The 14,058-nt window shown below is 37.4% G+C and overlaps 2 protein-coding genes across 3 annotated transcripts in view; one reads left to right on the top strand and one right to left on the bottom strand.

Annotated features, from left to right (window-relative positions):
• Nucleotides 1-178: 178 nt before the first annotated feature.
• Nucleotides 179-14,058, top strand: part of LOC125669996 (probable ATP-dependent RNA helicase DDX46) — a 25,572-nt gene continuing 11,692 nt past the window's right edge. For both annotated transcript variants that reach the window (XM_056161203.1, XM_056161202.1), the window contains exons 1-10: nt 179-247; nt 3,541-3,780; nt 6,017-6,128; nt 10,492-10,716; nt 10,983-11,027; nt 11,209-11,325; nt 13,201-13,266; nt 13,404-13,500; nt 13,782-13,902; nt 14,047-14,058. The exon at nt 14,047-14,058 is cut by the window's right edge and continues 164 nt beyond it. In XM_056161203.1, coding sequence (XP_056017178.1) covers nt 231-247; nt 3,541-3,780; nt 6,017-6,128; nt 10,492-10,716; nt 10,983-11,027; nt 11,209-11,325; nt 13,201-13,266; nt 13,404-13,500; nt 13,782-13,902; nt 14,047-14,058 — 1,052 coding nt within the window. In that variant the 5' untranslated portion in view covers nt 179-230. The remainder of the gene's footprint in view (nt 248-3,540; nt 3,781-6,016; nt 6,129-10,491; nt 10,717-10,982; nt 11,028-11,208; nt 11,326-13,200; nt 13,267-13,403; nt 13,501-13,781; nt 13,903-14,046) is intronic.
• On the bottom strand, nt 7,074-10,747 carry LOC125670005 (uncharacterized). Its single transcript, XM_048904897.2, has 2 exons — nt 8,895-10,747; nt 7,074-7,617 (listed from the first exon to the last, which is right to left on the bottom strand). Exons 1-2 carry the CDS (start codon nt 9,046-9,048, stop codon nt 7,310-7,312), a joined length of 462 nt encoding a protein of 153 aa, XP_048760854.1. The 5' UTR covers nt 9,049-10,747; the 3' UTR covers nt 7,074-7,309.

Here is a 14,058-nt window from a genome sequence, read left to right as displayed (position 1 = left end):
AAATTTCAGCGTAAAATTGGAAATGAACAATTTTCGACGTCAGTATACTATTGTCATTTTTGCTTGCTCAAAGAAAGCTTACCTCGAGGGTTTGTTTACCACATGGTACTTCCGGTTCTGTTTTACGACATGTCGTATGCAAGAACGATCATACTCTCTTCTGTGTTTGTTTCATTAAGTCTTTTCGTGCGCATGATTAAAGTTTCTTGTTGACACCGTTTCAAGCCAAAATGCCGAGAGAAGGAAGGTATGTCCAACGTTTTACTGTTTAAAACATGTGTAGCGTCTGTATACTAATGAAAGGATTCTACATACAGCATGTTTTGAATGAATACCGCACTGGAACAATCAGCAAATAAATGTAGTTGGCATCCAACCCGTTTACAATTTCATAATCAATGCATATATGTCCTCTCTCTTAAATTAGGCTTAAAAGTCTTGGTTTGTAATACGTTAAGGTACACCTATATGTATATGAGTGGATTAAGAAAATTTCTCCAGGGAAATTAATTCCGCCCCATGCATTTTTAGAGGCTCATTAAGGCCATTTGAAAATACTTTACAACTGGTGGAAGTGTATACAAATAAAATGATTTCCTACACACAAAGAACACCGGAAAAACACTTATAAAGAGATATATTAACAAATACACAGAACAACTTACAAGGGGTTAACAAATACAATGACTATAGTGTTGCGCAATAAAATCCCCGTCCGCTTGCCTAGAGTTCGCGGGTAAGAGAGAGAAAAACACGTGCAGGCTCAGATGACTCCGAGCCTGACCAGAAATACCAAAAATCCACCCCCCAAAATCACTACACTCCCCCCTGTTTTGAGGAGGAATGTCCCAATTCCGATAAATTAAACCTGCAACACTGTAGCTTACATTAGATACATACAATCTACAAATAAATGAATGAATTACACCTATGATTTACAGTATGATAAACTTTACTTTATAAAATCATAGCAATTTAGCAGTCCAAAAAGTTCACAACACAGAAAGTCACGGTCACACAACGCATCACAGAAAATCCAGTAACAGGAAAGTCACATCACAGAGTCACATACGGTCACAAACTTTCCACATGAAAACGTCACAGGACAGTCATCATCTTGGACATCGGACATGGCACATCACACCAGAGGACATCACATATTCCAGGTCAGCAGATCCGGAAACACCACAAGGAAATACCCCTGCCCAAGAACGGCTGGGTTACGGCAGCCTTATCTACCCTTCCCCGCATTTCGGGGTACAGTGTGCATGGAGGAGTTCACACCCCTCACATAACTCATTAACTTTCTTTCGTACCCCCTTGCAATGACCAAACCTGGGTTGTCCCTGGTTCACTGTTAGTTGAACCTGGGATGCATAGCCATCACCCCACGACCAATGGAAACTCGCGAAGCCACAAGCAACAAACACATCCCATTCATTGCTTAGACGTTTATCAGGAGGAAGCCTCTCAGTCAGAGAAGGAACACTGCTATCCCACCAGGCTGAACGGGACAGAGCCACAAACCCCGCATTTGCGGGGTCATCTCCACGAGATGCAGACACAACACACCCTCCATCAGACCAACACATAATGGTACATTTATCAGGTGCCTTGGGGACAGACGCCCCTGGGAACTGATAGGCCACTGCTTCAATCATGGCTGGGGCATTGGTAATGATTAGACTGTGCCACTCAGCAACAGTCTCTAACACTACAACTGAGGCCTGCATGCTTTCACAATTGCATGGAATACCAACACAGCCCTCATCACAAACCTCCGCGCATGCATCAATTCCAACCTGGAATAATCCAGACTCACTAACATGACACTCAACTGCATCCTCGCCCCCAGACTCGTCCTCTGCATCCGAGTACTGGCCATCAACTGAATGCAAAACCAGAGCCTGTGCCACATCAATTTCCCACCGTCCAGCACTACTGGTCCAACCACTCAAACTCAGCTGATCATGAGCTGAGAGACATGATATACCGACCACACCAGACCGTGCCTCAACCAGACACCCCGACTCGACTGTGGAAGGATCATCATCCACATTGCAGAACACATCAACAGCCATGTCAACATCAAAACACAGAGAACACCCAGAGCTACCCTGAGAAGTCATATCACTATGGCAACCAACACTATCCCCGGTGTTCTCCAGCCCACCACCCTGGTGACTAACACCTGCCTCAGTGTCCTCCGGCCAACCACACAACTTCTCATCTGCGCCTGGCAGCACCCCTGTCTGCGCCGACCATGTGTCCCTGACCCCTACTTCACTCCAGGCCCTCTGAACAACCACACCCGTCGACAACAAAACACTACTGCCCACCACAGACCCACAACTACTCCGTTTCACTGGCATTCTGACCTCATGACATGCACTGTCAACTACTGATCTTGCTGTAATGGAGCTACCTAATAAGGGTTTACGGAGCTCCCCGCGCCCCACCCCTGGGTGTCTGCTATGCCTTCCTGCCTAGCTTCCTCACCCCCCGGGATGCCCCTGCCACCTGTCAACTGCTGACTACCTCTGTCTAACCCAAAAGACCAATCTCTCCAAGCCATAGCCCTACCCTAGCTACAAGTCAACAACTATGTATACACAGAACTAATGTCACATAAATCAGAAACTTGGATACCTTCCAAATAAACAAACAATTTATTCTAACCTAATTCACGAATTTAATTGATATGTTCCTACATAATTACTAATCGATCTGAAAATCAATCATGGCCAACCCACATGGCGTCCCCAAGGCACCACGCTGGTCTAAAAAAGACCTCCAGATATCCTACCGGCGACGCCAATAAAGTGATTTCCTATACACAAAGAACACCGGAAAAACACTTATAAAGAGATATATTAACAAATACACAGAACAACTTACAAGGGGTTAACAAATACAATGACTATAGTGCTGCGCAATAAAATCCCCGTCCGCTTGCCTAGAGTTCGCGGATAAGAGAGAGAGAAAAACATGTGCAGGCTCAGAGGACTCCAAGCCCGACCAGAAATACCAAAAATCCACCCCCCAAAATCACTACACAAATAACCTTATACTACAGTTATATTGTAGTTATAGATGTATTGTTTTCTACTTAGCCCACGGGTGGTGGGTTTTTGACCATCCACCCCTCATGTATGAATATTGCCTCTTCCAATTATGTATGGTGGACTCCAACAACAGTGGAAACTTATACTAAACCAACTACTTTGTGATTCTAATTGCAGCTTGAGATGATGTGATTCTAATATTCAAATTTACATACACCTCATCGATTAAAAGTTACCTTTTGAGTTTTGACTCAAATAACTGACCTTACAATATCAAGATGACACAAACACATATTATATTCCAGTTTCCTTGAAATAATTGTTTGTTAACTATTTAGTACTAGCATGACTAGTAAAAATCGTTTGTTAGAAATGACTGTATAGTGGTCTAACTTTTTTTTACAGTTTGAAAAGCAGCAGAATGCTGTCATATTAAATTATATGGACTATGGTTAACTGGTTTTTTGTTTATTAGATCATACAGACGAAGATCACGGTCCAGGAGTGATTCACGTGAGCGGGACAGGAAGAGACGAAGTCGATCCAGGAGTCGACCCAGAAGATCTCGATCTCGAGATAGATCACGAAGATCCAGGTCCAGAGAGAGGAAGCGATCTCATTCTCGTGAAAGGAGAAGGTCAAGATCTAGAGATAGAAGAAGGTCACGATCTAGGGACAGGAGAAGGTCAAAGAGATCAAGGTCAAGGAACAGGAAGTAAGAAATTTCAGTGTATTCCTGAATGTTTCTGTGATTTTTAGCAACTGTACACGTGTAATGTACATGTATGTTTTATGGAATTTCTTGAATTTGCATTAAATTTTGTGTCAAAATGTGCATTTTAATGACCACAAAAATGAAGCTTCATATAAGTTATGAAAAAATTATTTCAGTTGATATCAGTGGGTTGTACACATCAAAATGATGATATTAACAAGAAATTGCATAAATTGAAGTAAACAATCATGATATATTTCCATTTTCACATAATTTAAAAGAAAAAAGAAAGACTGTGAAGTTTGAATGATAATTGTCCAAGATATTTTTCCCTTTCAATATATATTCATTAACTTATTGGATTTGTATCTCCTTGCTGTTCAGGTAGTTGCAATTAGCAGCTGACGTTCTTCCTTTATGCAATATATGAACACCATGATAGATATTTATACCCTCTGCATGTGTACACAATTACAGTGAATTATCTCTATCTCAAAGTCAGAGGGTCTTCGACAAAACTTGAAGATATCCAGGGGTTTAAACTTGTCTTCTTGGGCTGTGCGGTGCACCGCGATTCATACCATTCGATTCGATGCACCGATTACAAATTTCGGTTCGGTTTAGATTTTGCATACACCAAAACAACAAATATGGCATCCGAGTGATGTGCATAACTTGGTTTTTTATGCAACAGAGATTTAAATCACTACTGTGTTGAGAGTTAGCATTTTCACCACTCAGATACCAACAGAATATGGTCCATAAGATCATTGCAGCTTATCTTTACATGACATATTATAACATTTCTGTCAGTGGACAAGTGGTGGAGTAGGTAATGACACAGATTTGACAGTTAATATGAGAGAAGTAAATCAATAAAGGAGAGATTTTCAAATACTCTCAATTGATATAATTGTTGAATTCTTACATATCAATGGAAACAATATCATATACATTTAGGTTCACTATAGATTTGTTTAATAATTAATGTAATAAATTTTAATAGACTGACAGTGTTTTCTATCAAAGTTATAAAATGCCATCATAAATAGATATGATGTTTACAAATGATGACATATAGTTATATAACTTGAATAAAATAAAATCAAATATGCTACTCATTAAAATTGTTAAATTTTGTGCTGTCATTAGATAAATTGGACCTATTAACATGAACCGAATCGAAAATAACCGAACTGTGCTGTTCAGAATCGAAACCAGACCAAATCGAGCTAACCCTGAATCGTTCCAGCCCTATTGTCTTCTAATTTCGTTTAAGTGCATGACTTCCCCATGTTCATTTGATGCAGCACACTTGCACTACAAATAATAATCACATTGTCTTCTGTTATGTTTTATCCCAGTAATAATTTAATCATACTTTATATTGTTGTAATTCAAAGAAACATTCCATTTCTTTTCTTAAAAAATTCCATTGTACTTAGAGTTTGTTTCTAAAATGTAATTATAACAATTTACCTGGGAGATCAGTAAGTCTGTTGGATTAACAAGAGCTAAGCAAAAATGCAGGACTTGCAAAGATAGGACATGTAGTTGATAAGCTAGGCCTAGTAAGTGCCAAATCTCAACATGTGTAAATTACTTTCAAAGCAAAGTTAGGTCATGGAAGGGTTACTGTTCAAATTATGATTGATAATTACTTTAATATAAGAAAAAGGGAAATTCAATAATCCCATAATTGAAAAAGTGAGTATTCAAACAGAACACCCTAATGGGTATTCAAATAATTTTTTTTAAAAAGAGGAAAAACAACACCTTTACTAGCTGTCACTCAAAATCACATGATGTAAATATGCTTTTAAAAGTTCGAATCATCATAAAGAAACCTTTGAATTCTGGATGATCTTCAAATTGCAGCTGAGAACAAATTGATGCATACAAATTGTTCAAAATTGTCAGCATTGATGCAATATCTTTCTATCATTTTATCAATATGTGTAGTCCAATGTTTTAAAACACAATTAAGATATGAAAATGAGCTGTAGTGTCTCTTTAAATGTCAGATCCTTTTCCTCAAATTCTGTAGTGTCTTTTTAAATGTCGATATCCTTTTCCTCGAATTCTCTTTGAAAGACTAAGTTACAAGGGTCAATATATTTAAAAATGAATTTCAGAAATATTATAAATTGTTTTTCAATTGATAAAAAAGTTGCATCGTGATTTGAAGTAATTTCTTAAATCCAAATAATTAAATAATCTTTATTTCAACTTGTAGAAAGTCCAGATCCAAAACTCCAGACAAGAAAAAACGAAGTATATCTCCGGAGGCAAAGAAATTGACACATCGTGAGGGGGAGATCAGTGTCAAGGATGAGCCCCTGGACAAGGTGAGGCAACACAGACTTACTAAAGTGTCGACTCATTAAACACTACTTCTACAGTGGCAACTAGTTTATATTATCAGACATGATTCTACAGAAAAGTAGAAAAAGTGGGGGTGTTCTGGGGGTCCTCCTCCAGCAGGGTATCTAGCAGGGTGATCAGAGGGTCCAGGGAGCCAAAGGCCCCCTGTCAAAAATCGATATTTTGACTTCCGAAGCTATTCAGAAAATGAATCCTGTGAACCAATTTTGAGGTTTCAAGCTTTATAAAATGCTAATAATAGTAAATTTGTAAGTATTGGTTCCCTAACCAAGTCTTAGGCAAAGGTCCTATGCAATCTACCAACACTTGACGGTTCTTCAAAAACTGGACCTTGTCAATGACCTTAAACATTACTGTCATCTCTTTGTACTACTTTTACAGACGTTTTTATAAGGCCCACGTGTTTACAGTGTACAATGTGCTGATTCAACCAATGTCGGAATGAGAAGAATCCAATAAGGAAATACTGTCCGTTATGTAAAATTCAAAGTTAAAACCAGATATTCTGGAAAATAAGATTTGTAAACAGTGAAATTTATTGAACAACAATTTCCGGAAGTGGAATCGTTATATGATAATAGAGAACAGATTTTTACAGTCCAGAAAGCGGAATTCCATTTTAAAACGGAGAAAAATGATGCCTGTTTAATTTGATAGACTTATTATTATGATAACACTAATCTCAGACAAAGCCCGGAAACTGTGTTACTACAGTGCAGACTGGTTTAATGTTATAAACCTGTGATCCTGGTGGCTGTGTCAAACCTAAGACATTTAACATGAGTAAGGACATCTCCTTTTTAAGTGTCCAGCATCAAAATTGAAAATTTATCTAGAGCACCTTGTATCCAAAAAACCTGTCCATTCATATGATTTCCAAAAATAAAGAATGAGCATCAATAGCATTTGAAAATTTCAATATTTATTTAAGCACTATTATGTAGAAACATTATACAGTACATATTTACACAGCAAGTCGCCACTATTAATAATTCACAGATTCCTACAGGGTCAGTATATACAGTGCTTCATAGTGGAAGCAGACGATAATCAAACATTTTGTCACATCTATGTAAATGGCATGTATATGAAATAATTCCACACAACTTATTTGTCCAGTCTCTCTGTTCCACCAAGTGGTTGTTCAGCTGTTTCGTCTAAAGTTACACTGGGCTACCATCATTGTCTGCGCAAACTTTTCCACTTGAATCTCCTCCTGTCCCATCTGGTTGTCCTGTGGGCGACTAGGGAGGGAGATGCCGGGGTTAATGGTGCTGGCCACGATGACGGTGAGTCTGTGGGCCTGATCCCACTTCATCTGTCGGTACTGACGGTACATGTGTTTCACTCCATCAGCCACACACCGACGCTTCATCAGCTGCAGTGCTCTTCCCTTGTTCCCAGTCTTCATGGCAGTGATGGCCTGTTTAGTCAGTTGTGTTGTGTAGTCATCTGCAAATAAAGGCTGTGTTAATTGGTGTTGTTTAATAAGTAGCTCAACAAGGTAATTCTGTGAAGGAAATGTTCATGTATTCCCTCTATTGGAGACCAGGATCATGGAATTAAATCACTGTATTTAGGCAACCATTATCTTTTGACTTTTAACTAGTAAATGAACAGGAGCCATCTTTAGATCTGATACTGGCTTACCATGTAATTCTCAGACCATGTAATTCTCAGACTGCTTTAATGCAAACTTACAGGAGTCGGCAGTTAGACAGATTGTATTGTAGCTTATATATCCAATACTTAGTTGAGAGTTGGTTACTAAAACAGAAGATGTAACAAACTTACTGATGTGTAGGATTTCTACAACAGCTCTGTCGTGTAATGATAGCAAATGCTTGATCTGAGTAAGTTCCTTTTGCATACAGGTTTCTGCCATGTCTTTTTCTGTGTAATTATGTTCAGGGAGCAAATGTAGAAGTGCAGCACTTTGAAGTGTGCCCCAGTAATATAGTAAAGAACATCTCATCATTAAACTGCTCCTCAATCTTCATGTAAACTTCTCCTCCAAGAGTTTGTCCAGCACCTAAGGTGTCTGGAGTTCCTCTGTTTGTACTGTTAATTAGGATAATTAATCAGTTAACTGTATTTCTGTCTCAACTTCCCCACATCTCCAATTAAAGTTAAAGACCTCCAATTAGATTGAGTGTCCAATGTTGTTTTAATGACTGTGAGTATAATCAGAAGCCAAAATTTACTGTATAGTAATTGACATGATTTTATATACAGATCTTAAAAGGTCATGGATATTTGTTTTTATAATTCATTCTGATTTTAAAGTTAGTAAGTTTATATGTGGTTTTTTTTTAATTATTGAAATTGCTTTAAAGAAGACTTAATACTTTGTTGCATGATAGACCATTGCAGTGAATTTTAGAAATTTACATAATTTTAAGTTAAATGCCATTTATTGTTACAGTATAAGCATAAATAAAACTAAATTAAATGCATTTGAAGAAAGAGAGTTTTTAAAATAGAATTGAAAAGACTCTTAGTTTTGTTATAATCACCCCCCCCCCCCCATTCCCCAATATTTTTCTTTAGATTTAGGTGATCTTTAAAATAGTAAAAGACCAAAGAACAATTCCAAATTTAGAAACAAAGGTCTAGATAATTTTGACTTACTGATGCAGTGAATATGCTGTCCAGCTCGACTAGTTTCTCAGGAGCTGACCAACACCATCACAAATTTAGAAACAAAGTACTAGATAATTTTGACTTACTGATGCAGTGAATCTGCTGTCCAGCTCGGCTGTAGTTTCTCAGGAGCTGACCAACAACATCACTACTGGACTCCAGCAGTTTCCGCTTCTGGGTTTTTGTCATTGATTGTGAATTTTCCTGTGCTGTTGTCTTTGGTATCCTGGCTGGCTTCATCCTGTACTGAAATCAACTGTCCTTTCTTTTAGAAAGACCCCAGCTATTGAGAATCTTTGGTATTTTTATAGTCAGATTAAAGTAGTCACAGATAATCCCTGTAAACCTTTGAATGTAATGTAACAGTGATGATAAAATCTGTCTGGTTATATAAGTACCAGCCATGATGAATTGTCACAGCTGGGTGCTGACACAACACAGTTTATTAGGGTGGGAACTGGACCAGTAATGGGAGGAATTCTCCTGTGCCAGATGGACATGCTTCAGTGGGCACAGTTAGGTACACAGGGACAGGTGTGGCTACCTGGTGTTGAACACCTGACATTACCTTGTGTATGTAGAATTTTGTTTATTTTTTGACAGGTGACCAGTCATAAAGAAAGTTAAAACCACACATGATCTATTATTGTATGTCATGGTTTGTTTACCAGTGTAATTGAAAGTTTTAAGTATAGAAATCTAATCACAAAAATCTACCTGCACATACAAAATAATATGATTTATTGACTAATGTAATTGAAAGTTTACTTTTAAAAAAATACCTGTAGAAATCTACCTGCACATACAAATTAATATTAATGTGATTTATTGAGTAGTGTAATTGAAAGTTTACTTGTAAAAATCTACCTGCACATATGATACAGATTTCTATCATCATGATGATACTAGTATATTGCCTAGTGTAATTTTTACTATAAAAATCTAGCTTTACTTGCTGGCAGCAGATTTATATTAAAATGATTTATTCACTATGAAAATCTACTTTTTTAGTACTAAATAGCCCTCTATTGCACATTTTTAGATCATTCAATTAAACATTACATGTCCAATTGATTAAAAGTACACGTTGACTAGTATGTATAATATTATTCTCAGTCTGTATTTTGTAAATAAAGAAATTGGTTTTCATGTGAAACCTCAAGGTCCAGAACAAACCGTTTGTCCAGAATATATTTCATTATGGTATAAATGATTCAGATTTCATTATCAAATCTCTTACAGATTTAATTTATAATTATGTTTTCTGTTTTCTCAACATTGGCTGTGCTTCACAGGTTGCAAGAGACAAATAGTGATAGAAACAGATTAGTAATGATATAAACAATTAATGTGCAATGAGCAGTATTCTTTCTCTTTACGTAATTGATAACAATTTGTTGAGAATTTTTGAGAACAAAAATGTCTTTTATAGCAGTTGAACTACATTTGATTTCCTTACAACAATTTAAAAATAATGTCACACTTTGCACTTTTTGTGAGATTTTAAAATGTTTGCTGAAATTGATCCATCGTTTTTCAGAGATGCATGAATTATAAAACAACTTTCACCGTGACACAAGCTCACAATGCCTTGTTATTATACGTAGCAGCATGTATTATCTTTCAATGAATTTTACATATCTTTTGTGCGATTATTTCATACTCACAGTTCCTTATTTTCAGGAAGAAGAACAGAAAAGGTTGGAGATGGAGATGCAGAAACGCAGGGAGAGAATAGAACAGTGGCGGGCTGAACGGAAGAAAAAACAGGAACTGATTCCTATCAACATTGCTCCGGTCAGTAAAAAGTGGTCACTGGAAGATGAAGATGATGATGATGAGGAAGAAGTTGAAGTAAAGAAAGAGGATGATGGCAATGAAGTGGACCCACTGGATGCCTACATGCAGGTCAGTGTTAAATAACAGGCCTGTGTTACCATTTATCATCACAAGTCTGTTATGATTAAATTACAGGTCTGTGTAACAATTAAATCATAGCTGATTAACTTATCAAACAGAGACTAATGGTGAAGATTCTACACACAGTGTTAGAACATTGCAATCATTTAGGAAAATGCATATTCAATATGAATTATGATAGTACTGAACTACAAACTTGTTATGAAGGAGAGAGGGGATCACAAAGAATGACACAATGTATTGTTTCCTTACAGGACATTATATCAGAGGTGAAACAGAAAGACAAAGAAAAACCAAATGTAAGTCTGTATTGGATGGTTTAGGATTTGAGAAAAGAATTTGGATTCAGTAATTAATTAATTAATTTAGATTTATGAAAATGGTATCCTTAAGTCAGCACATATTGTTAGTGAACTAGCCCATATTCTTAGAATGGCATATTGACATAAATCAGTGTTGATAATCTTTTGTGACTGGCAGGGAGACGGAGTTCAGAGCATGGGAAAGGTCACAATCATCACAGCGGTGGCCAAGAAAAAGGTCAATCCTGAGAAGGAGAAGGGAGAGTTGATGGAGAACAACGTAGACCTGATGGAGGTAAGAAAATGTGACGGATGTCCAGTGTCAGGGTAAAATAGGACCTGATAGAGGTAAGAAAATGTGACGGATGTCCAGTGTCAGGGTAAAATAGGACCTGATAGAGGTAAGAAAATGTGACGGATGTCCAGTGTCAGGGTAAAATAGGACCTGATGGAGGTAAGAAAATGTGACGGATGTCCAGTGTCAGGGTAAAATAGGACCTGATGGAGGTAAGAAAATGTGACGGATGTCCAGTGTCAGGGTAAAATAGGACCTGATGGAGGTAGGAAAATGTGACGGATGTCCAGTGTCAGGGTAAAATAGGACCTAATGGAGGTAGGAAAATGTGACGGATGTCCAGTGTCAGGGTAAAATAGGACCTGATGGAGGTAGGAAAATGTGACGGATGTCCAGTGTCAGGGTAAAATAGGACCTGATGGAGGTAGGAAAATGTGACGGATGTCCAGTGTCAGGGTAAAATAGGACCTGATGGAGGTAGGAAAATGTGACGGATGTCCAGTGTCAGGGTAAAATAGGACCTGATGGAGGTAGGAAAATGTGACGGATGTCCAGTGTCAGGGTAAAATAGGACCTGATGGAGGTAGGAAAATGTGACGGATGTCCAGTGTCAGGGTAAAATAGGACCTGATAGAGGTAGGAAAATGTGACGGATGTCCAGTGTCAGGGTAAAATAGGACCTGATGGAGGTAGGAAAATGTGACGGATGTCCAGTGTCAGGGTAAAATAGGACCTGATAGAGGTAGGAAAATGTGACGGATGTCCAGTGTCAGGGTAAAATAGGACCTGATGGAGGTAAGAAAATGTGACGGATGTCCAGTGTCAGGGTAAAATAGGACCTGATGGAGGTAAGAAAATGTGACGGATGTCCAGTGTCAGGGTAAAATAGGACCTGATGGAGGTAGGAAAATGTGACGGATGTCCAGTGTCAGGGTAAAATAGGACCTGATGGAGGTAGGAAAATGTGACGGATGTCCAGTGTCAGGGTAAAATAGGACCTGATGGAGGTAGGAAAATGTGACGGATGTCCAGTGTCAGGGTAAAATAGGACCTCATGGAAGTAAGAAAATGTGACGGATGTCTGGGTAAAATTTGGTATTAGAAGTAAGGGTATATAGTGGATATCCAGTGTTGGGGGTAAAACTTTATACCAGAAGCTAGGGTAGGGACATAGTAGATATCTAATGTCGTTTAAAAAGTTGATCCTAGAAGCCAGTAATGTCCAGTTTAAATTTGGTCCTTAAACCTAGCTTAGCTGAAATGTGTATTGCTTGTATTTATATTGTTTTTATGTACATGTATATCAGCATTGTGTATTATTTGAATTGGTGTTTTTATCTGAGTTTTATTTATATCTGAGTTATGTATTGTATTCATACCTCAGTTGTTTGTGTTTACATACCTTAGTTGTTTGTGTTTACATACCTCAGTTGTTTGTGTTTACATACCTCAGTTGTTTGTGTTTACATACCTTGGTTGTTTGTATTTACATACCTTGGTTGTTCGTATTTACATACCTCAGTTGTTTGTATTTACATACCTCAGTTGTTTGTATTTACATACTGTGGTTGTTTGTATTTACATACCTCATTTATATTTACATACCTCCATTGTTTGTATTTACAACACTCGTTGTTTGTATTTATAGTATTCGGTTGTTTGTATTTATAGTATTTGGTTGTTTGTATTTACAGTATTCGGTTGTTTATATTAACATACCTTGCTGTTTGTATTTATAGTATTCGGTTGTTTGTATTTACATACCTCATTGTTTGTATTTACATACCTCGTTGTTTGTATTTATAGTATTCGGTTGTTTGTATTTATAGTATTTGGTTGTTTGTATTTACAGTATTCGGTTGTTTATATTTACAGTATTCCTCAGAAGAAGAGGAGGAGGACCTGGAATCTACAATGCTGAATATGAATAAAAAGAAAAAGGTATTAAGCTTCCTTTCATAAGGAAAAATAGTATGTAATGTCAAAAAGGTGAAATCGAGCATCATAGTATGTAGCAGGTGCCCTCTTACATTCAGTCTGTATTTTATGCCTGATGAATGCTTTTCTCTTAACTGTAGGATGCTATAGTGGTAAACCATGACAAGATTTATTATGCTTCGTTCAGGAAGAACTTTTATGTAGAGGTGCCGGAGATTGCCAGGATGACCAATGAGGGTAAATTTGTCTGATACGTTGTATTGATATATGATAAGTGTGTATGTTTTACTTAATTAAGGTACAGGTACATATCAAAGGTATGATGCTGTTAGAATAGTAGATTTTAGCTCCTCATGTACAGTAACTGTTAATCAGCTTCGTAGAATTGTTTATTAAAGAGTTCTTTCTGTGTGTTTTAAATTACATTTAGTATCGGGGGTTAATGACATACATGTAGTTATTCTAAGTTTGATTTTAATGGTTAAGGACTGAGTTTATCCTGAGTTTTATTTTATCAGAGGTGGAGAACTATCGAGTGGAACTGGAAGGAGTCAAAGTCCGTGGCAAGAACTGTCCAAAGCCCCTCAAGTCCTGGGCTCAGTGTGGCTGCAGCAAGAAAGTCATGGACGTCTTCAAAAAGTTAGCAATAGTACATGTTAAAACAAAATCTGGTTTAAATTCTGAATCTAAAAGATAAACACCTGTACTACAATGCATGGCATAGAGAGATAATATAAAACCCCTCTCAGTATCAAATAGAAAGATTGGCCTTAAATTTTGTAGAAACAACTTTGA

Source organism: Ostrea edulis, chromosome 4 (assembly GCF_947568905.1).
Source record: "Ostrea edulis chromosome 4, xbOstEdul1.1, whole genome shotgun sequence".
NCBI lineage: Eukaryota > Metazoa > Mollusca > Bivalvia > Ostreida > Ostreidae > Ostrea > Ostrea edulis.
Note: the sequence above shows the minus strand (reverse complement) of the source record. Positions and strands in the feature narration are given on the sequence as shown.